At 45.2% G+C, this 23,363-nt stretch overlaps 1 protein-coding gene across 4 annotated transcripts in view; it reads right to left on the reverse strand.

Moving 5' to 3' along the window:
* The window catches only part of TRAF3IP3 (TRAF3 interacting protein 3), a 546,425-nt gene that overhangs the window by 339,384 nt on the left and 183,678 nt on the right, over nucleotides 1–23,363 (reverse strand). For all 4 annotated transcript variants that reach the window (XM_085631112.1, XM_085631142.1, XM_085631127.1 and 1 more), the window contains exons 6-7: nucleotides 4,189–4,218; nucleotides 254–349 (exon numbers count right to left, since the gene is read on the reverse strand). In XM_085631112.1, the coding sequence (XP_085487238.1) occupies nucleotides 254–349; nucleotides 4,189–4,218 (126 nt within the window). The remainder of the gene's footprint in view (nucleotides 1–253; nucleotides 350–4,188; nucleotides 4,219–23,363) is intronic.

Raw genomic sequence — 23,363 nt, forward strand, 5'->3', positions numbered from 1 at the left:
GATTAAGAATGTGATGACGTCTTTGGTGTCAAACCATACATGATGTCACTTCCTCTACCCATGAAAGAATTTATCTTGAAGCTTAAGACCTGAAATTCCTGTGCAGAATATCAAATTATTATATAGTTGGTCAGCAGTGCAACTGTATTTCTTGCTCCTCCTATCCTTATAGTTCCTCAAAGTTAAGGTTATGTGTGTACAAAAACACACTTCATCTCATCCGCCATGCATGCCAGTATGTAGTGTTTCCTACCTTCCAAGAGTTCTCAGCGGCTTGAATCAATGCAGTCAGAAGTTCCTGAAGGATGGCAAGCTTCTTCTTCAACCTCAGCTCCCGGTGCAGGGCTTCCTGGAGAATGGAAGGAATCAACAAAAGAGATTGTTCAAAATTGAACTCAAAATGAAGCAGAGCAGTAGGTTTCTGGCCACATTATGAAGCAATGACAAAAAAAGATAATTCTTTTCTCAAACGTAATACAAGTTTTCAACATCAAATCTTGGTTCATGTACTTCTACAACTCTACCTGTGAAATAAACCCATCCAGTACCCCCTACACATAATGCTAAACACTTATCTTCCTTCTCATAATAAACAACTTCACAAGAAAGTCTAGATAGAGTTAGGCTTCTTGCGATCACGTGTTACACCTGGTACATATAATGTGAATTTAATATTATACTGCAACAAATTATAGTCAAAGGATTGACTACCAGATTTTGCCACATTAGGTATACATATGTTAGTACAGGTATACTATACTCAACTACACACATATGTACCAAGGATACTTAAATCTTCAAAGTACATAGAAATGTATATTTTGACACTGGCAGTGTTTTGGTGGTGTATATTTTGACTGTAGGACAACAATAACAACCTGTAGAATGATGTTAACACCTACGACTTTCTGACATGCCACCCTTGTAGCCTCAGTGAAAGTTGTTCAAGCCTATGTTGCCATTTTCAAATTCTGAATGTGGCGCTTCCAACTCGGCTCGAAATACAAAGTCTGTGCTGCCAGTGTAATGTAAGATGTTAGTAATCCCCGCAAGCACATTACAGATTTCTTGTTCACTACTAATTTGGCTCTTCAAACAAACCATCATCAGTACATATACTGTCACTTTATGACCATCCATGCTTTCCTTGTATTAATACTTCCCTAAACCATAAATACTTGCACTTAGGTTTTTACAGAGCTCTGCCAATCGTCCTACGTAAAACCGCAGGTCAGTGTCGACGTGCATAAAAGCATGTTTGCGCCATGCATAAGTATCTCAGTGAATGGATTTATAGAAGAGTAAGTCCATCCACTGAGACTTTATAGAAGTAATCCTGGAAGGTGTTCAGCATCTGCATGCATGAAAACTGTTATGTCATTATTTAATTTCCCCCAGGACGTGCTCTTCTTCAACCAGGACAGTGACTCTAAACAGGACGTTCTATTGGTGCACTAGATATGAGGGGTATTCACGTTCATAGTAGGTGATGTCGCTGACAGGGAGCAGCCATACTGGCCCCATGAATTCTTGGCCTTTAGGTAGAAATTGAAAGACAGTCTTGTAGGGTACGACACTGCTTTACCCGGACAGTTACCAAACACTATCACTCTAGATTCTCTGAGAAACAGTGTAACACACGATAAAAAACAACTTGTAAATACTAAAACAAGTAAAATATGTTTAAAACAAGTACAAGTAAAATAAGGTTCAATGTATGTGATATAATAGTATCAACACCATGGGGATCTTTTGATCATAAGGTTTGCATGAGCACATCCTGTTCAATTTTCTACCTTGAAAAAAGTCCCAGAGAATAGAGTGGAGTTTGACCAAGGGCACAGAAAAGGTTATGAGCTATAACTAGAAAGTGCACTTACTTGACAAGATGTAGACGAGTGCCATATACAGGCACCTTGGCTGCCAGTTTCCAACAGTGACATAAATGTAACTATATTTTGGCAAATGGACCGATTTCATCAAGGTTTTCATGTGTGTAAAGCTCACCGAGTCTAACCACTTATCTTATCGGAGAGATGTAGACAAAACGAAAGCCACATAAATATAGCTGTTTGGCTAATCATAGTCTTAAAACATGATGACAATATTGATTAATTTACAATTGCTTCCTGGTAAAGCAGGGTATCCCTCAGATGATTTACCTCAGTGACTGGCAGCGCATTAGTATTCAGATCTCAGGCAAACTAGCAGATCCTCTGCTCAATGTTGTAGTGTTATCTTTCAGTTCTGTTCCTACCTGTAGCCTGCAGTTTTTGGGCTACAGAACTATGCAACGTCTTGTTCTGCTCTTACAGAACCAATCATGGGTATTTCTAAACCAGAAGACGTGCATTTTCCGAATTCAGAAATATGCTAATCCGGAAACTTTCAGTTTCCAAATTGTTCTCACTTTCTGTGTTTTGCTTGAAAAATCTATGAATCGGCAGGACGATATTAAAGCTGCTCCCCTCCTATAGACATGCATTCGCAACATACTACAATTCCCTTCCACAAATTCCTGGGACAGAGGGGGAATACTTTCTCTGTGGGTGTTGACATTGTGCTTTTGGAATACTATAACTCAAAAGAGGAAGAAACAAATGGCTGAAGTGGGCTGATCCATTGCTCCATCTTTGCGCTGCGGTAGGTGAGAGCAAAATGGAAAGCAGACCAAAGCATGAATAGGGCCAGCTGAAAGCACCTTATTGTAAGTAAATAAGGAGTACATTTTTGTCTGTAAAATCAAAAATTCTTAGCCAACGCCATACCTAAAAACTAATTTTTAGAGTTGCTTGCCTATTTTTTTTATGTCAATAGTTAATCGGGTTTTTTTAAACGTTCATTCCTTCGTAGTGTTTTTAATGTTCACGTCTTGGTAGTATAATTGAAAACATACATAATGTTCCCCGAGTTCAGCATTCCTATAACTGAAAATGTCTGCTGGTGATAAATAGGATGGGAAAAGCTTAGCTCATCATATTCGAAAAATGGGAAACTAAACATAATTCTTCAGTGCATACAATAACTTTAGGGAGACATTTTCATAGCTAAAATCTTCAGTAACAGAACAATGGTTAGTGGGGCACCGAACAATAAAACTTTAAACATTAAAGTACAAATCAAAATTTACATGGTTACATGAATAGACTTTTCCGTGGGTATGCGAGTCGTTTTGGATATTGTAAAGTGCATGGCAAAAACAAACAGAAACAAATACAAGAAGAAAGAAATTGAAAGTGATGATAGAAGTATATTAACACAACTATATGCTAGCTGAAAGAAATAAGGGGCATATTAACAAGGGTTGGCGATAAACTTATCGCCGCTTTAGCGTCCGTTTTTGGGCAAAAGCGGCGGTAACTTTATCGCTTCATCAGCAAGGACACGCTGGCGCGTGTCTTGCATACTTAGCGCCCGTTCTCAGCACCCCTAACTTTGCATCGCTAATGAGATGAAAAGTAGGCGTGCCTCAAAAAAGCACCATGGATAAATATCATGAAGCCAGCTTCGCGATATTTACAACAATGACCCGGCCGGCATAGCGATGTGCAAAATCACACTAGCTGGGCATTATAGCTGGATTTGAATGTCTAAAATCTAGACTTATGTATCCATAATGTTAGGGGTGGATTATGGTGATATGAATCGCCTTTTGAGTGCAACATCACTGGTTTTCCAGCGATGTTGGCCCATTTCACTGGAATATTATTGCCCTGGAGTAACGCGTTGTTAATAACACGCTAACCGGGAGATAAATTCCAGCGATAGACTGCGATAAATATAAAAGCGCTAAGCGCGCTTTGCGATATTTATCGCTGTCTTGCTGATATGCCCCTATATTTTTAGGGTCTTGGGAAAACTTTCTCTTGCTTTACCTCTTTCTTTTCTCCTATCTTTATGTCTCATTGGTTGTTTCTCCTCCTCTCTCGATCTTCTTTTCTGTCTCTTACCCTTTCCGTCTCTCTCTTCCTCTCTCTGTTCCTCCTTCTACTCCCCCCATCTTTATGAAATTCAATCTCACTGGGCCCTGTGACGTCTTCCCAAAGCTTACAGTGTGAAGAATACTTTGATATTTACTGTCATATAGTGAGATACGATATTTGGATAATAAATTCTCTTCTTAAGGAATATATAATTCTTGTAAACGATTATAGAAAAGCGCTTTTCAGGGTTCAGATGCTCGCTTACCTTGAGATACTCGGAGAGCTGGAACATCTCCTAGAAAGTACAAAACAAAAACACAACATCTTGAACTTATCTGATTATGTCACTGTTTACCAGTTCAGTACATGAACATGGGCTATATCAATACACCATTAGAGTTATGGGTGTAAGTGGAGCCAGCACTGATACATTTGAGTCCAATTGTTTCCACAGCAACTCCCCTGCCCCTGGGGCTCAGCTTCCAGATGAACCATGTTCAGCAGTGTGAGGTGATCTTCAGCCGGGTTGGGGGGGCAGGGGGAGTCCTAAAACAATGCATTTTCGCTTCAGGGGTTTTACAATGCTAAATTCTGATGATGCAACCCCTGCGCTGCAATGCCTAGGCATGGGAATAGGAAATACCATGTCACTGCGCTTGTTTTTCCTGGAAAAATAATACAAAAATTGTATCCTTATTGCTGCGTATGATAACCCCAACTTTGATATGGTCTGTGAAGGAAGCACTGATTTCATGCTTCACTCTTGGAATGTTGGGTAGCCTGCACAAGAGCCAATTATTTTTCAATCTCCCCAGTTTTAAAATTAAGGTTGAAGTGTCGGTAATAACTATGGATGAAACTTGAGTTTTTGGTCTTTAACTTTAAAAAGGACTCCCCTCCACCCCCGAGACTATTGGGCCATGATTCCCTAGAGAACAGGGTAAGTGCAGAAATCACCACTCACCGTACCTTTTGTGTGGGATTGTTAGTCGGTTTGTAGGATGGAGAGAGGCATTTAACCTCTAGCTCTCTCTATATGTCTGATGTACTATCTTGCACTCCTTATCTTTTGTTGCAGTGGGAGTGTCTCTAGACACCCCTCTGTTCCTTTGCAAACAGGCAGAAAGGTGATAGCATCAGTTATCCTCACAACTTACTTCACACACCGCTCAGGTTCATTAAACAACCCAAATTCAGAAGTGTTAAACTAGTTATTTCAGTGCAAGCAAAAAAAGACTCCAACACCTAGAATGGATTAGACTAGCGCACAAGAGTCTACAACTGGAAACAGTGTCTGGTATGACATCGATGGAGGTAGCCACCCTACTAAACCTATTTATTTACTTTTCTAGGCATAGGTAAACATGTTTTTCAGATTGTTTCTTTCATGTCTGTCTTTGACTCTTAATTACCTTGTGATGGGAGCCGGCTACTAATCCTTTTTTCCAATGGGAGTGAAGCTGTACACCCTACTTTTGCTTTGAAGATATGCAGCAATGTGATAACATCAGTGACCTTCCCTTCTGACTGCACAAGTATCCACTCAGAAAGGCAGCAAGGTGTGTGTCATGTTTCACATGCTATGCTTAGCTCTTATGTGTTCTTGTTCTTATGGATGAGGTAGAGGGATTCCAGAACTGTCTGCAGAGAGCCTCGCGGTGCCTGCTAGGAGTCGCTCTCCTACACTTGTGCTCTGAATAAACCTCAACTCGATGAGCCTTCTTCTTACATCAGTCACACTCCCTGCTAACATCTCACGTGTCCATTCAGACACTTTAAACGGCACAACTTCTCAACTTATTATGCAGTTGAACTGATTAAGCAGATTGAGTGGGGCCCACAGACCCACATGAAGCATTAGGACAAGATCAAACTGAGTCTTCTCCAATTATAAGCAGGCCCATTGGGGGGAAAAGGAGGATCCCTTGAGGGTGGGGGTTCTGGCCTACCTAATCGCTCCTCTACCCAAAACCGTGACTGCCTCGTATGGTTCCTAGGCATTCACAAATACATGCAAATAATGTGCAATACATTGCATACCAAAGTACAAACACATACAGGCATCCCCTTTTAGCGTCGCGTGCGCTAAATGAGACCCGGCACTCAGGAGCTCCTTTTCTGCCTGCCTTTATTCTCGATCTCCTCGCAGCGTTTTTCCTCGCGCGCACTTGCCCCGCCCCCTCCCGTCCCCTTCCTGTCATGCCTGACCCGGAAGTGAGGACTCGGTCAGGCATGACGACGCGACATCTCCCCCTTTTATACATTGTCATTTAACTTGGGTCGCAGTCTTTAAAGTTCTTCAATGAGTCGAACCGGCCTTCGTGTGACCCTCTGCCGCCGACGGGGAGGTCTCTGTTCTTCGGGTTCATCCATGTTAATTACATGAAAACGTTCTTCGAGACTGTCTGCTCCTTGGTCTGTGGTGTCTGTGTCTCTGTCCGTTTCCTCTTCTCGACGATATGCCGCCGGATTGCACTTCTTGAAATGTGAGACGTTTCCCGTGGTTCTCTTTGTCGTGGATGCTGCTGTAATCATGGTTCCTTTTTTTTTCACTACTTGCAGCGGGTGAGCATGATATCGGCTGTCGGCTTTAGTTCTCTGTTCCTGTTTCACTAATACCCAGTCTCCTTCTTGGATGTTTGATGTCTTTGCATGGCGCTCATTGTCAGCGTAGTCTTTCATCCTTGCTTTCTTGTCTCTGTCAATGTTCATTAAGGTCTCATGATCTGTGGTCGGGAGTCTGGAGTGTATGACTGCGTCCGACGTCGGAATCCTGGTGCGCGGAGTTCTCCCCATTATCAGGGTAGCAGGACACCGGTTGGTGGTACTGTGTGGTGTTGTGCAATAAGCTCTCAGTACCTCGTTGAGCGCCGGTTGTATGTCCCTCTGGGACAGTTCCGCTTGCTGTATTGTTTTCTTCAGGGTGGCCATGAAGCGCTCAACCATCCCATTGGCTTGAGGCCAAAGGGGGGTGATTTTCCGGTGTCTAAAGTTCAGGTGGTCTGCGAATTCTGTAAACTCATGTCTGTTAAAAGGTGGTCCATTGTCCGTTTTTACTGTCTGTGGAATCCCCCATGCTGCGAATGTTTCGTCAAGGACTGGTACGACTGCAGATGCTCTTGTGGACGGTAGTTGGTGTGCAATGGGAAAGCGAGAATATTCGTCCATGACAACGATGACATATTTCCCATATTTTAATGGGCCAAAGAAATCGACGGCTACTTGTTGTCATACGCCGTCCGGGAGATCAGACATTTGTAGTGGGGTGTGTGGTTCTTCTCGCCCCACTAGTTGGCATTGCGGGCAGTCTTGAAGCGTGGCCTCTACCATCTGGTCAAGAGGCGGGAACCAGGCTCTCTCTCGCAGCGCTTTCTTTGTGGCTACTACGCCCCTATGACCTTCGTGAGCTAGATTGATGGTTCCTTGTCGTAGTTGCCGAGGAATGACAATCCTCCTTTCCCTCAGTAACAACCCATCTGCACTGATCGTGAGGTCATCCTTGACATGTTTGAAGGATGAGTTTTTGCATGTTGATATCAGTGCTGGCTTGGGAAGTCTCCAGATGTCTCCATGAGTCTGCTCGGATGCGCTGCATGACCTCTTGGAGTGTGGCATCCTTGGTAGTGGCTTCAATAATAGCTTCTAGTGGAATGGCAGGTGGGCACGCTTGGTCGATCACAAAATGAAGATATTCCTCAGCCAGCGAAATGTGTGTCTGTGTCAGTGTCTGAGAATGGCGTGAAATGTAGTCTGCTGGATTTTCTGCCTTTCCTGGTTTGTGGATAATGGTGTAGTTATAGTCCTGCAGGCGGATCCCCCACCTTTCGATCCTTGGCGGCATCTTCGCTCGCGGGTTGCCGAAGATGGTGATTAGAGCCTGATGGTCGCACGCCCACACAACCGCTAGGCTTTCCTTCTCCGGTTGCGAATATGCCTTTTCCGTGTCTGTGAGATTGCGACTGGCATAGGCTATGATGTGACGCTGGTCTCCTTCATCTTCATATTGGGCAAGGATGGCACCCAGGCCCACGGGGCTGGCGTCAACGGTGACTTCTGTTTTCCTTTTGGGGTTGAAGTAAGCCAAGTGGGCGGCAGAGCTCACCGTGCCTTTGATCTTATTGAAAGCGTGTTCACATGCCCTGGACCAGTGAAAGGGTTGACCCTGTCTTGTTAGCTCTCGCAGTGGGTAACTGATGGTTGCATAGTCTTTAATGTATCTGGCACAATAACTGGCCATACCCAGGAATGACCGAACATCACTGACATCGCGGGGTTGCGGTGTGTCAGCGAGTGCTGAGACTTTGTCCGGGTCTGGTCTCATGCCATCTTTGGAGAAGATGTGTCCATAGAACTTAAGGGTTGACTTGTGAAATTCACACTTGCCTTTGTTGAGTGTGAGATTGGCCCTTAGAAGGGCATGGCAAACACGGTCTGGGGCTTTGTCGTGTTCTTCACGTGTCGTGCCAAATACAAGTATGTCGTCACTGTAGTTAAATGAGTTGGGAATGTGGTGGATCACTCGCCGAACGGATTCTTGAAAGATCTCCGCCGCTGACAAGATGCCAAAGTTGGGGCGTTTATATCTGAAGAGTCCTTGATGAGTGGTGAATGTTGTAATGTACCTTGATTTCTCGTGGAGTTCGAGCTGGTGATATCCTTTGTTGAGGTCTAATTTTGAGAAAACCGTTGCTCCGTTCAGGCGGGTAATCATGTCGCTAATATGAGGTCCGGGATGTCTTTCCAGCTCTATGGCTGTATTCGGGACGCGCATGTCCACGCACAGGCGTACTTTGTTTTCATGCCCTCGCTTGGGCACTACTACCACTGGTGACACCCATGGGGTGGGTCCAGATGGTCGTTTTATGATGTCTGCTCTCAGTAGATCTTGAAGCTCATCATCGACCGCTTGCTGGGGGTGAAAAGGTACTTTCCTGTGGTGCTGGGCCACTGGCGTGACTTGCTCGTTAATGTGTAGTTTGACTTTGACGTTGGCTAACTTTCCTAGGGCTGAGAACAGCATCGGGAATTTGTTGATCATGTCAGGCGAGTCATCTACTTTGAACAGGATCTCTACCAGTCTCAGTCGTTCTGCTGCGGGTAAGCTGAGTAGGCAGTCGGCAGCTTCAGGGCCTTCTATGACGTGAATTTGAGCTTGAATTGATCTGTTCTTGTAGGTTAGTGTCGTGGGACAACGTCCTAGGCACGGCAGTGGTTCCTTGAACATCCAGGTGTAGACGTGCACTGCAGCTGGCTCCAGCTTCGGTTTCGGGCACATCTTTTCATATTCCGTTTGAATATCTAGTCGGGGGGTATTTCTTCAGCCGGTCTGGGTCAGCCACCATGCATGCATATTCATCACTGTCCTGCGATATGGGAGTGAGTGCGGACGATTCTCTTGATGTCGACCTGTGAGAACGATACAACGCCTGGGACTGGGTGCTGGACCTGGAGGAGCGGGTTGATCGCTCTCTTCTTCCGTGCACTGCCCTCGCATGGTGACGTGTCCCGGCACATCATCTGACTGGCCTAGTTTATTTATGCTTAGTTTGGCACATAGCTTCAAAGTGATTATCTCTCCCGCATCTATGACATTGTTGGCCCATGGCTGGGCACGTGCCAGTGTGTGCATATTCTAGGCCACATCTGTAGCAGTGCGGCGGTTGTTTCCGGGTTGTACTGCTTCTGGTCCCGCCGTGGGACGAGCTTGTAGGTTTGACAGGCCTCCGATGATCCGGCCGATGTCTGGTGTCCGTCTGGGATTGGACTCGGAGAGCTTGTTCCCGCTTTTCTGTCTTCCCGGCCTCCATCTTCTTTGCGTGCTCTTCGGCTTGGTCATTTATGCATGTGAGTTCTTCAATGTCGTCAAGCAAGTAGTGTTTTTTTAGGAGTCGAAGTCGCAGTGATTCGGATTGACATCCCTCGATGATGCGTAATCGCAGTGCATCTTCGGTGTTAAAGTTGTCGAACTCACAATATCATGCCAGACGTTTTAGTCGTGAGATGAAATCGCCCATTGATTCATCGCGCTCTTGGGACGCGAGATTGAAGGTGTAACGTTCATAGTCTAGGGAGCGTTCTTCACGTCGGCATACGATGCGTTATCCGCTGGGGGCAATTCTTTGATTATCTGTCCAATGTCTCTGCCCACTAGACTTTTTAGCGCTATAAGTTGATGGTCAGGATCATCTACTTTTGAGCCTTTCTTAAAGTCTTCAAAGTCTTCTATCCAGTTTTTCCACTGGGGGCCCATACTGTTTCCTGACGTCAGTATCAGAGGTTCGGGGGGTCGCAGGAACGATACCCCCATTAATATGGGTCCTCGTTGTGCGGCTGAGGCCGGACCGCGTGCTGCATTGTGCGTAGAGTCAGGTTGATTGGACATAGTGATATTCTGCGATCTTCACTGTCCCTTCTAATGCTCCTTGTAGCTTTACAGGGCTTCAAAAATTATTTTTGGCAGGCTCAGGGTGTTTTTCTTCCATGCCTGACTTCAAAATGGCCACCGAGCTACAAAGAGTTCTATTATGCACTCAAAACTCCCTGGCGCGCCTTTGTCTGGCAAGATGAATGTTTCGGTAGGTTTTTCTGGCGCCCCGGTTAGGAATCCGATTTCTTGCCCTATGTCCCTTTCTGTTGGACCTTGTGAATTGGAAGCACCCCTAATTTTGACAACAGGTTGTGGTGAAAACTTGTTGGGATTGGATTTGTTGAAAAGATTGTATGCAACATTATATTGTTCTCCTTCGGGAGTACAACTTACACTGGGTAGGAAAGTGGTTTCTCCAATGTATTTGTCAAAGGATAAACTTCCGACAGAATTGTCGTTTCTTCCTGACGCCATTTGGGCTACGGGTCCTAATGATGTGGGCCTTTTGGAAATACCGCCATATGTTTTAACATTGAAAGCCAATGTTAAATTGCACGCATTCCCCAATATAAGATCCCTAGTGAAGGTGAAAAAGCATTGCTAGCGATCATTTATGATTTGATTGGAAAAGATGTGATCGAAGAGACCAGAGGCAACGTTTGCAATAGTCCTGTTCTGCCTGTTTTGAAACGTACTGACCCTTCTCAGCCACCTGTTTACAGGTTCGTGATTGATCTTAGAGAGGTCAATAAAATAGTTGTGCCACAGTTTCCAGTCGTTCCTGATATTACTGCCTTATTGACTATGATTCCAGCCTCCGCCGCCTGGTTCTCGGTGATTGACTTAAAGAATGCTTTCTTCAGCATCCCGATTTTATCGAGGAGAGCAGAGATATTTTTGGTTTCAGCCTAGGAGGTCGAAGCTTTCGCTTCAAACGCGCTCCTCAGGGCTACTGTGAAAGTCCATCAATATACAGCCAAGCTTTAAAAACGCAGCTCGATGCGATTGTTTTACCTGATGGTGCTACCCTTATTCAGTACGTTGACGATTTACTAATCGCCACAGATACTGAAGACATTTGTAAAGAAGCAACATTGTCGTTGTTGCGTCATTTGTCTAATCTACATCACAAAGTGTTGCTTTCAAAACTGCAATATTGTAGACAAGAAGTGACCTACTTAGGTCATCTCTTATCGAAGGAGGGAAGGAAACTGACCCCAGAAAGAATTCAGGCAATAGCAAAATTGAGTGTGCCTAGGACACAGAGAGAAGTACGTGCTTTCTTGGGCCTTACATCCTACTGTAGACAATGGATACCTGGGTTTTCTCTGCTGGCCAAACCTTTGATAGCATTAACATGTAAAGATACACCAAATCCCGTCCCATGGTCTGAAGATTGTCAGAAAAGTTTTTCCAAATTGCGTGAAGCATTATGTTCGGCTCCTGTGCTGGGTACTCCTGACTACAGCAAGCCTTTTACACTGTATGTGCACGAGAGGGAAGGTTGTGCATTGTCGGTGTTGACACAGTCTTTTGGAGGCAAGCAGCGTCCATGCGCGTATTTTTCATCAATTTTGGATCCGGTAGCTAAAGCATTGCCGAGTTGCTTGAGAGCCACAGCGGCAGCAGCGGTTTCTATTCGACAGTCTGCTGGGTTAGTAATGAACAACACGTTGTTTGTTATGGTTCCACATGCAGTGGACACGTTGTTAAACAGAACCAAAACACAGCACTTAACTAGTGCTCGATTGTCAGGTTACGAGTCGACACTGCTAGACGAGTCATGTTCACATACACAGGTGCAATACGTTGAATCCAGCCACGTTATTGCCGATTTCAGTGGAGACAGATGATGTTGAGCAGCATGATTGTCTTTTCAGAACAGAAGAAGAAACAAAAGGGAGAGTGGATCTCAAGGATACTCCCCTTGTAGAGTGTGATGGTACCTTATGGGTGGATGGTTCATGTTTCAAGCTTTCAAATGGTGATACGACTGCAGCATATGCTGTCACGACTTTGCATACGATTGTTGAAACTGCACGTATACCACATAATTCAGCCCAAGCAGCAGAATTAATTGCACTTACAAGCGCGTGTGTGCTATCGAAAGGAATGAAAGTGACCATATATGCCGACAGTCAGTATGCTTTCGGTGTGGCCCATAGTTTTGGGCGACTATGGAAGGAACGTGGGTTCCTGACTTCACATGGAGTTAAAATACAAAATGGTCAGTTGGTGAATGAACTCCTTGAGTCACTGACATTGCCGCTACAAGTTGCGATTGTGAAATGCAGTGCACACAAGAAGGTTACTGATGATGTTGGTCGTGGTAATGCATTTGCGGATGAAATCGCAAAAGAAACAGCAAAGAATGTGAAGAATCGGATGTATGTTGCAGGCCCTGCAAGATGGGTTGGTGATGTTGGAATGTGTGAAGACACGATAGAGAGTGTGAAGTCTCTTCAAGCCGAAGCTTCAGAGAAAGAATTAAGTATGTGGAGAGAAAGTACGGGTAAACTGGATGAAAATGGTTGTTGGATTGACTTGTCAGAACATCGGCGATGGTTGTTACCCGATGCGTACGTGCTTGCAGTGGTGACAATGGCTCATGGAATGGCCCATATCAGTGTGAAAGGGATTTGTAAGTTGTTGGCTCCAGTATGGCAAAATACTGTAATTCCTAAATGTGCAGAGAATGTGGTCAAAAACTGCATGGTATGTCTGAAATACAATCCTGGTAGGGGAACCCCAACTCCAGCTGGTCATTTTGCGCCTCCAACGTATCCGTTTGAGGTTTTGCAGCTAGATTTCATCCACATGGAAAGATGCAACAATTTGTTGTTGTTTGTGCCTTTTCAAGGTGGATAGAAGCATACCCTTTAAAAGACAACACTGCTCTGTCCACAGCTAAAGCCCTTGTCAAAGAATTTTTCCCTAGATTTGGAATGCCGAGAATGGTCTGGAGTGACAATGGGAGTGAATTTGTGGGTCGAGTGATGAAAACAGTATGTGATGGACTGGGTATCCGGCAAAAATTTCACGCTGCAAATCATCCCCAATCAGCTGGATTAGTAGAGTGCTATAATGGCACATTAAAATTGAAGTTGGCCAAGATTCAAGCAAGCTCTGGTCTTAAATGGCCTGACGCTCTGCCTTTAGCACTCCTGTCAACAAGAATGACTGCGCATTCACGAGTGGGACTTAGTCCCTATGAAATCGTGTTTGGCCGCCCGGCCAATATATGGGGAGTGCCAAGGCCTACAAAATTCAGCGAGATCGAACATCCAGTACTGCTTGATTATTTGTATGAATTGACGGCTAAATTGCGTGTTTTACACCAACAGGTGCATGATACTCTGCCTCAGGTCTCTGAAACTCCAGGACATCCTATCAATCCTAGATCATGGGTGCTGGTCAAAAACTTTCAACGGACAAAGAATGATGAGCCCCGTTGGACCGGCCCCCATCTCGTCCTTCTCTCAACGAGATCAGCTGTTCGAATGAAAGGGAAAAAGAACTGGATCCACGGCGTCCATTGCAAGAGGGTCCCTTTGCCTCTGCCATATGACCGGTGGGTCCAGGAGGGGATCACTGATTCTGAGACTGAAACCGTGCCTCGTTTTCTGCCGTTTAGCGATGCACGTGTGAAAGGAACAAGCTCTGAGCAGGAAAGCAATGACATTTTGCAAGAGGCTGTGCCACTGTCAATACGATTGGACACTACAGAGCCTGAACTCTTGTTTCAAGACCAGACAGTACCTGGGAGAAATCGCTACAATTTGAGGCCAAGGACTAGGGACAAATTTCTTTTCCTTTCCCTTGCTAAAATTCTTTTCCTTTCCCTTGCTATTTTTTAATAATTTTGGGAAGTGCAGCTCTCTCTTTCATCTGAGAAACTTGCTTATTTTTGCTTTTTTGAACCGCCATCCGGGTTCAGCTGCAGGGTCGCGGTTGCCCAAGTCTTTGGAGTGCAACTGAAGACGTTAGGTCAGCAGTTCTGGTCGGTCCAAGGAGTTGCCCTGGACTGACAGAAGCATTTCATTAGCATAGAACACCCTACCACCGCGAGCAGCACTCAGAGAGGATGGAGTTTTTCGAGAATGAGAGACCTGCTAAACCAATGGACTGCAAAGACAGAACATGTATAATGATGACAAGAAAACGATTTTTGATGTTATGTATTTCCATGTTACTGAGTGTGGTGACGATCTTCATAGGATATGTCTTATTCTCTTTCCAAGTAACATTCGCACCAACTGCACAGCCCATACCTCCTCCTACTGTTTCCTCGCATTCCCTTCGTCCCCTGCCTGAACACGAGTCCGCTAGAAGATTGGAATTTGTCAATAATTCGTTCATTCAGCTCCTACACCAACTAGTAGTAAACACAACTAACTGTTGGGTGTGTGGCCTTGTGCCCCATACTACTGATAAAGGTATCCCGTACCCACTCCTACCTTTCAGCCATAATGGTTCTGTGTGGGCATATAGAACAATGTTCATGTATGCTCATGAAGCCAACCCCCTACGTTCTGTGAAAGATAATCCCAAGAATAGTGCTCTAGTTAAGGGGATCGTGGATATGATTAGGGAAGAGAGTTCCTATGAAACCATCCCAAGAGATGAGACACTAGCATATATTGGCTGGAATATGACAGGATATGAAGTTACTCTGAGTGAGAACCAGCGAGCAAAGAAATCCTCACCGATCTGGATTGTACCCCATCAGGGTCACCTATGTTTGCAAGGTTATGGCAAGAATCCCAGAGCTCAGTTAGGGAAAAGTATCTGCGCTGAAACTTACGTTTTTGCATCTCAGACTTCCCATTCGTTCTTAGCAGCCAAGGGTACCTATTTCATCTGCCATGATAGAGCCTATACATGGTTGCCCCCGGACTTTTCGGGCACATGTTTTGTTTCGTTCCTGCTGCCTCCCACCTACACGACCGCGGCAGATTACCATAAGACAAGGATGGTTAGAGGCGTCATCAGTCAAGATGACACTGCAGGACAAGAATTTGGAGATTTCATAAAGGGTTCTCTGCCGTTTTGGGGTCCAATGGTTAACAGCAGGAACATAAGGCAATTGACAAGAGTGGTTGAATCCACGGTAGTTGAAACAGCCGGTGCCCTTGGTAATTTGACTGCTGAGCTCCAGTCGGATCGTCTTATGACTCTTCAGAACAGGGTCGCGTTAGACGTCATACTTGCAGACCGAGGTGGGGTATGTAGAGTGATCCAATGTAGCTGCTGTGTTTTTATTCCAGATAACGCTCCAACAGTTTTCCAGGCCATTTCCAAACTGCATAGAATCTCCGAATCTATTCACGTAGATAATGGGGAATGGTCATTGGCGGGGTGGTTCTGGGAACTGATATCCGCTTGGGGCTGGAAGATCCTGATAGTCATTGGAATGATCTTAGCCATTCTTTTCCTGCTGTGTCTATGTGTACAGTGTGCTCCTGTAATTTGTGGCATCTGCGCTACATCATGTATAAGGAAACCTGTAACACGAGACGAGCTAAGCAATAGGATGATGCTACAGCAACATCTCCGCGATTTTATGGACATAGACCTGGATTCAGACTAGCGGGAGTATAGGTTATTGCCTATGTAAGGGCAAAAGGAGGGTCTGTGGTACTGTAAATTTCGGAACTACGTGTCTGGCATGATTCTAACATGACGATTTCTTTATCAACAGACCGAGAATGTTTAGGATACTATGCACAAGCATTTGCGTCACATTCAAGTGACGAGATCGCCTGAAATCAGAGTTTCTGTCCTAATACCTCGAGCTCCATTTTAGGACGACAGCCATTTTGTGATTGCCCTCTCATAGGCAACAGGACTATGGCCGAGCATGGGTCTGAAGGACACACACACCTTCGCTGACTCCTCGGTGACCTGGGTGAACTGACTCCGCTGCCTAAGGCCAAACCTGTTCGGTCAGTTCCCTTCCCGCGGCCGAATGAGATTAGTATCAGGGCCCAGCATATCACAAAACCTTTCATCACACACGAACCATGCCTAATCTTCTACACACCTGCCCCTGTTTCCCTCTTTATGACCCGTTTTACGAGGAGGAGGTGCCCGTTTTTATTGGGTGTCCGTCGATATCTGATGAAGGCGCTAAGCTTTGCCGGGTAATTGATTAAGGGCTGAACGAACTGAAATATGTACTTGCCATTATGACTCTGTCTTTTCCTTTGTAATGAATGCATGTGAATGATCATACCGTAAAACGAGGAATGTTTGCCTAAAGCATAATATTTGGTATATAAGGAGAAGGCTGGTTTTCGTAAGGGAGCAGTCTCCTGAGAATATACACGTGTTGTACTTCTAGGATACCTGTCACTGGCTGCAGCCAATAAATACGATCTTTGACTTCTCCAAGAAGACTCTGTGTTTCTGTAGTCTGAAACAGGAAGAACTCGAAGTCTTCGGGTGTGTTCCCTGGCACCGCTGGGTTCCGAAAAACCCAGTACTTCACTATATTTGATCAACTTCCTGTAATTCATCATGGTTAAGCTATATGTAATGTGGTGGCTTGTGTTATCCTTGAGGTCAGGTGTCATATAATTATATTTCCAAGATGTCACTGGAAGTGTCAAAGGGCATGTGATGCTACTTTTACTGTGATTTTGATGGCATGATACCAGTGACTAATATTGTATTAAAGATGGATGTGCATATAATATATATATCTCTACCTTTGGATAGACACAACGCTACAAAACTGCTACTATAAGTGAGTGTAATGCAGTATAAGACTTGGAAAGCTGCTTGGAATGCACGTGGCCACTTCTCCCCAAAATGATATGATTCTGTAACAACTAACAGAAAGAGTATATGGTCAAAATGCCACAGTTATTGATCTGCATGTCTGATTCAAATATGCGAGCAGAAAGTGCCAGACATAGGGAAAAGTGAATTTACATTAAATTTTACATATTTTAATCTTCTTACATACGAAGGAAAAGTAAATTAGTAAAGAGGAGATTATGCTATTCTTTCTAAAAACAATAACATTTCTTTTCACTATTGCTCAGTAGGTAACCTTCTGAAAGGGGGAAACCAATGGCAACGTCCAGTTTACTTTGTTCAACATCTAATAAAACACACCAAGGGACCATGATGATTAGAACAACAGTCACCCTTTATTTTATAGTGCCTATTTTTATGCAATGATATTTCACATTTTGATATAATACATACTAGATGGAGATAAACACACTTTCCGGAGATTTATAAAAGACAATACATAAAAACTCAGAGCTGAAACATTCTAAAGAATAAACAGGAAATTATTTCCCATACCCTCCATGAAAGTTTTGCAGGCAGAAACAAACCTCATTAATAGGAATAGGTGCATGGTCACCCCTATTTTGGTATTGGACTGATTCTGCTGGTTTTTTAGGTCTCGCCTGACCCAGCGCATGTGCTGGTCTGGCGAGACTTTTTGTGAGGGCTCAAAAAAATGCTACCATGGCCAGCCGAGAGCTACAGTGCATGTGCGCGGGCGCGCGCTTAGGAGCAGAGGCTGGCAAACCTCGTCATGCTCATTAAGCGCCCGCGATCACTTTCACGCGCGATCACTTTCGTGGCGCCCCTTTGATGTTCTCATTCAAAGAACATCAAACATCAAAGAACATGTTGTGTTAATGCTCTGCTGCGCCCGTTTGACTTACAATGAGCTTTCTCTTTCCACAAACTCGATGTTTGTGTTCCTTTATTTTGAGATGCCTTTAGTATTACTGTTTTGTGACTTAAAGGACATTAAGGAAATGTTACTGTAAAACTGGACAACGTTCTGTGTTTATTTCAGATCGCAGCGGCTGCTTCATGTCCGTTGCACCATTCAGGGAGTCCTTTCGTTGGCGTATTCATGAGGACATGATGAGGAAGCTGGAAACTTTTGGCACATTTTCTTTAAAAGCACAGCATGTTGGCGACTGGTTAATCGATTAGACCTATGTAGCGCTTTAGATCTCAAAGCGCTATGGTGGGTGCAGCAGTTACAACTCATGAAATATGGGGTGCAACTCACAAGGAGGGGGCAGTTTTGAGTGCACATTGGCTGCAATCGAACTCTTAAGATGATGGGCTGTGTGTATCCATTATCAGCACTCAGTCTTCGCTAAGTGATCTTGTTTGTTTTGTTGTTGTTTTAATGCTTTGCTGTGCCCGTTTGACTTACAACGTGCTTTCTCTTTCCACAAACTCGAGGTTTCTATTCCTTTATTTTGAGATGCTTTTAGTATTACTGTCACACACACAACCACACCCACAACCACACACAAAACCACACACACAACCACACATACAACCACACACAAACACACACACACCCACCCACAACCACACACACACACACAACCCCGACCACACACACAAACACACACACACAACCACACACAACCACACACACACAACCACACACACACAACCACACACACACACAACCACCCACCCAACCAACCACCCACACAACCACACACCCACACAACCACACCCACAACCACACCCACACAACCACACACAAAACCACACAACCACCCACACACACACACACAACCACATACACACACACACAACCACACACAACCACACATACAACCACACCAAGCATTGGCATAGCCAATAGGTCTCGCCTTTGGGACCTTATAAGTGTTTAGCCACGCAACAGTTGATGTGGTTGCACCAAGTATATTGTGCTACATAACTAAATACTTAGAAGGTCCCAAAAGCGAGACCTATTGGCTATGCCAATGCTGGTTGGTTTTGCACTGGGACTCTGCTAACCAGGTCCCAGTGCATGTGAACTGATCCATGGGCGGAGCTCTCAAAGTTTTCACGGGGTTACCATCAAACTCCTCCAAATTCCAAGGAGTTGAGCCAGCGGACGGAGTATTGCTGAGCCACCTAGTTTTTTCACATATATGCATTAACGTCAGGCTGTATTTAAGGGATAAGCATAGCGGCTCCCAGAGGAGTCTCAATTTTGATGTTAGCTCTTTAAATAAGTTCTGTGCAGTCTGAGTCTAGATGAGATTTGTAATGGGCCGGTCGCTGAAGCGCATCACGCAAGCAGCGTGACGAGGCTTCGTGGCGGCCCTGTTTAGAATGCATGTGGCATGCGTGCACTACACAAAAGAGCAATGCGTGTTATTAAACATGAATGGTTGGAAGATTAATGGCTGGGTGACGAGTGATATAGGGCCACCGGCCATGGACTAAATGTCATCTACATGCAGAAGAGTATTATTATGTTGTTGACACGCACATGGCTCATTTATATCCCGTCCCTTCGTCTCCTCTCCTCCTCACCTTGAACTCACTGTGCTGTGGGGTGTATTCAAGGGTCCAGAGGCTGTACAGGAGACTGGCCACCTGCTCTGTGACCACAGGCACGGGACCCCCTAGTGCTGCCCTGGTACTAGTTGAGATACTCTAAGCCATCGAGGGTGAGAAGGGAGATGGCAGTTCGGGAGGAGCAGACTGTGGAGGGCCAGGATCAGGCTCAGAGCTTAGCTGAGAAAGTGCACAAGATGCGGCCCATAAGAGAGGAAGTGGTGGCTGGTGACATTTGAAAGTGGTGTGGCGTAAAAGTTCAGGATGAGTACCCTGTGACGAGTGAACGTGGCCAGCGAGGCTGACTGCCATAAGGAGGGTTGGGGGGGTTTCTCCCTCAGAGAACCTTTTTAAAACAGAGTGGGCAAATGGTGCATTTTCAACCAAGTTTGCGAAAGCAAGAAGATTAATAAAGCAATTTTAAAAGTGCAGTTATGACATAATAAAGAGACGGTTCCCATTTTTTCAGTTTAACAGAACACAGTGTTAACAGATTGAGGCATAAATATCTGCTGTCCCTGTCTTAATGGTGCCTAAGTATGTAGCCTTGTTCTTAACATTTTCAGCCTGTATTTAGTGCCACTAACATTAGCAGCGGTGATTAGCTCTACATTAGAATGCCTGCTCAATCATACAATGAGAAGGATGACTGTCTCTGTAATTTGGATCCCCCATTCTCCCTCACAACAAATCCCTTTAAACCCATTTTTGTTGCTTCTTTCGCACACCACACAACCCTCAAACGGTAGAGATCTGACTTCAAAATCTCTCCCCCAAAATCTCCCCTACTCTGGTTTTCATACAAAGCCCTTTGACTTCACCTTTGATGAACAATAGACATTACAACAGTGCATCACTAAGACATCAAATGCAGTCCTCTATAAACAATATCTCTTATACAGAAACCTATCATCCTCATTGTGGAATTCAGAATGTTCCTATATCCCTAGTGCTCCTGCACCTTGGCAGCGATCACATTATGCTAGCAGGCGCCCAGAAGAACTCACTCACTCCAATAAAGATTATATTCAAAACATCGGCTTGTATACTTGTTGGCACCAATAATTCTCACCAGACCCCTTTCTTCATTATACAGCACTAACTTCCTGAAAAGGTGCGGCAAACCTGTAAGACCTACTATATAAACTGCACGTGTCTACAACTTGGAGGAATTCTATTACAGGACCGGAGGCTTCGTATTATACTTCTCTTTCTATTTATTGCTACTCACAGCAGCCAATGAAAACTTGTATTATGTACACAAAAAACTACATTTCCCATGATGCATGTATTACATCACATCCAGCAATGCCCCATAAGAGCCACCAACACCGGAACTTGTCCTCTTTCCTTGCTGCTCGCGCAAAAAGTTAAGTACTCTAGAGTTTATCTTGATTTGCATTCTTGGTGATGTGATTATTCGCTACTTCATGTTTATGTCTTAAACTGTGTTAATTCATCCGCTTTGCTTCGCGTGTCTTGTGCCTGCCCTTGAGTCCTGTGACACTCCCGCTGGGAGCGCTGAATGTTTCGCATACCAGGCGGCCCGCTGAGGCTTAAGCGCATGGTTTTCGCGCTCTCCTCAGCTGACTCGTACCAGGCGTTCCGCCCGCTCTGTTGTCAGCGCATCTAGCGCGCTTGTTTAAATTTGCATATTAGGGATTACTGGTACCGCTCCGCTCTCGGCAGAGTTCTATAATGAATAAATTATAGCGCGAGGCTTCCCTCATCAGCCGGTGTGCTTTGGAGCCTGTTACCTTCGTTTTTTGTCTCGTTTCCACGTGCGTAGCTCAATTGGGCTATATTTTGGTAGGATTGGGCTACGCACGTCAATACTGCCCGTTTTTTCTTTCGTTTTGATCATTTCACCGGGGTCTTTCATCTTTGAGCACTGCTTTACGCCTGGCTGGCTGGAAAAACGATTTGGGCCTGGAGGGAGCACACCTCCTTGGACATATTGGCTCTTTTTGGCTCCACTACACCCTGAGGGCTGAAATAATTGTGATACAGCTTTTGCTGAGGAGTTAGTTACCTTTCCTTTCTGATCTGTGCTGTGGGTTGGCTCCCAGCCTTTACTCCTCCTTACTATTTGCCTGATGAGCAAGTATATCTACAAGTTTGGTTCAGCAATGGAGAATTGGGTTCATTATGAGGAGGATGATACCTTGTATGAGGAGGAAGTGGGTACCCTTTCCATTGAAGAGAATATTGTTGAGGCCCTGGACGCCTCGGTCCAGGAGTCGGTCAACAAGGCCCTGGAGAAAGCGGTTCCGGGAACCGTGCAGCAGGCGCTAACTACTGCGTTGAAAAGTATAACCAAGCAACTGGAGAAGTTTGCAAGGTGCCATGGATTCACTGCCCCAGCTGGGGCTCCCACAGATGGCTCTCAGCCTAAGCCGTGGCCCCATTCTGCCTCTTACTCTTCGCTTCCTCGTCCCGATGCGGACAAAGATAAGGGTCAGGATTCAGATACAGGTCCCGATACAGCCAGTTCTGATACCCCTGACAATTCGCCTCCTAAAAAGAGAACGAAGAAATCCAAAAACGTGGAGGTACCACAAGCTATCCCTACTCCATTTACTTTTAACCCCACGGACATCGTCCATCCCAGGTCCTCGGATTGGTTACCCGCCCCTGAGGTGGCGGCGTACTTGCATGGCAATCTCCGCAAGAGTTTAGATAAGGAAGTGCGTAACAGACTATGCTCCGAATGTCCTCATCCTGACATCTCGGACAAAGTGGCCGAAACCCCTGAGATTGACTCTAGCCTTTTGACCTTCCTCAAGAAGTTCGCGAAGGACCCCAAGAAGGGTATCGATCGCGCCTGGCGAGGGTGCCAGGATAAGCTCTTGGATGTGGTTGGCCCTTTGGCCAAGATTTTAGAGAAGGCATTGGAAGCTCAAGAATCGGGGAACACTATAGATTCCCATGTGTTGGCGGGTTGGACCCAACGAGCTATATGTCTTCTGGGTATTGCCAACTGCGCCATTTCCACAGAGCGGCGCAAATCCATACTCATGCGCATGGATTCTAACCTAACTGAGTTGGCAGCAGCAGAACCGGGACCCTTGGTGGACGGAAACCTTTTTGGCAACCGTTTCATCAAGGATGTGGCCAAATATGTGGGTACATTCACGACCTTGGATAAGGCGCAGTCAGGAATAAGGCGAGTTTTTCAAGCTGGGGTTTTCAACAGGGCGGACGAGGCCGGGGACGCTCGTTTGGCCGTCAATTCTCACAAGGTCCTCAGCGAGGAGACTTTGGTCGTGGCAGAGGAGAGTGGGACTCTACCCGTGGAGGTACCTTCTATCCCACCAGGCAACGCTTCAACAAGCGACGCTTTAATAGAGGATCCTATCGGGGAGGCTTGCAGAACACCGAATCTACAGGTGAGTGCTCCGGACCCCTTCCTTCTACCTTTGAGGGGACGTACTCAATTTTTCTCTCGCAATTGGGTTCAACTATCTCAGGATGCCTGGGTCTTGCAAACACTTCAGGGTTTCCATCTAGATTTCTTCCAGATTCCCTATCAGGCCCATTGGCCCAGACAGCTTCCTTTATCCCGACAAGAATGTGATTTTAAAGATTCCGAAATCGAAGGATTGCTGCGGAAACACGCAATAGCACCTTGCGACAAGGACCCTCGCGGTTTCTGCAGCAATATTTTTCTAGTGCAGAAGAAGGGCGGAGGTTACAGGTTGGTACTCAATTTAAAGGACTTC

This window comes from Triturus cristatus, chromosome 1_1 (assembly GCF_964204655.1).
Source record: "Triturus cristatus chromosome 1_1, aTriCri1.1, whole genome shotgun sequence".
Taxonomy (NCBI): domain Eukaryota; kingdom Metazoa; phylum Chordata; class Amphibia; order Caudata; family Salamandridae; genus Triturus; species Triturus cristatus.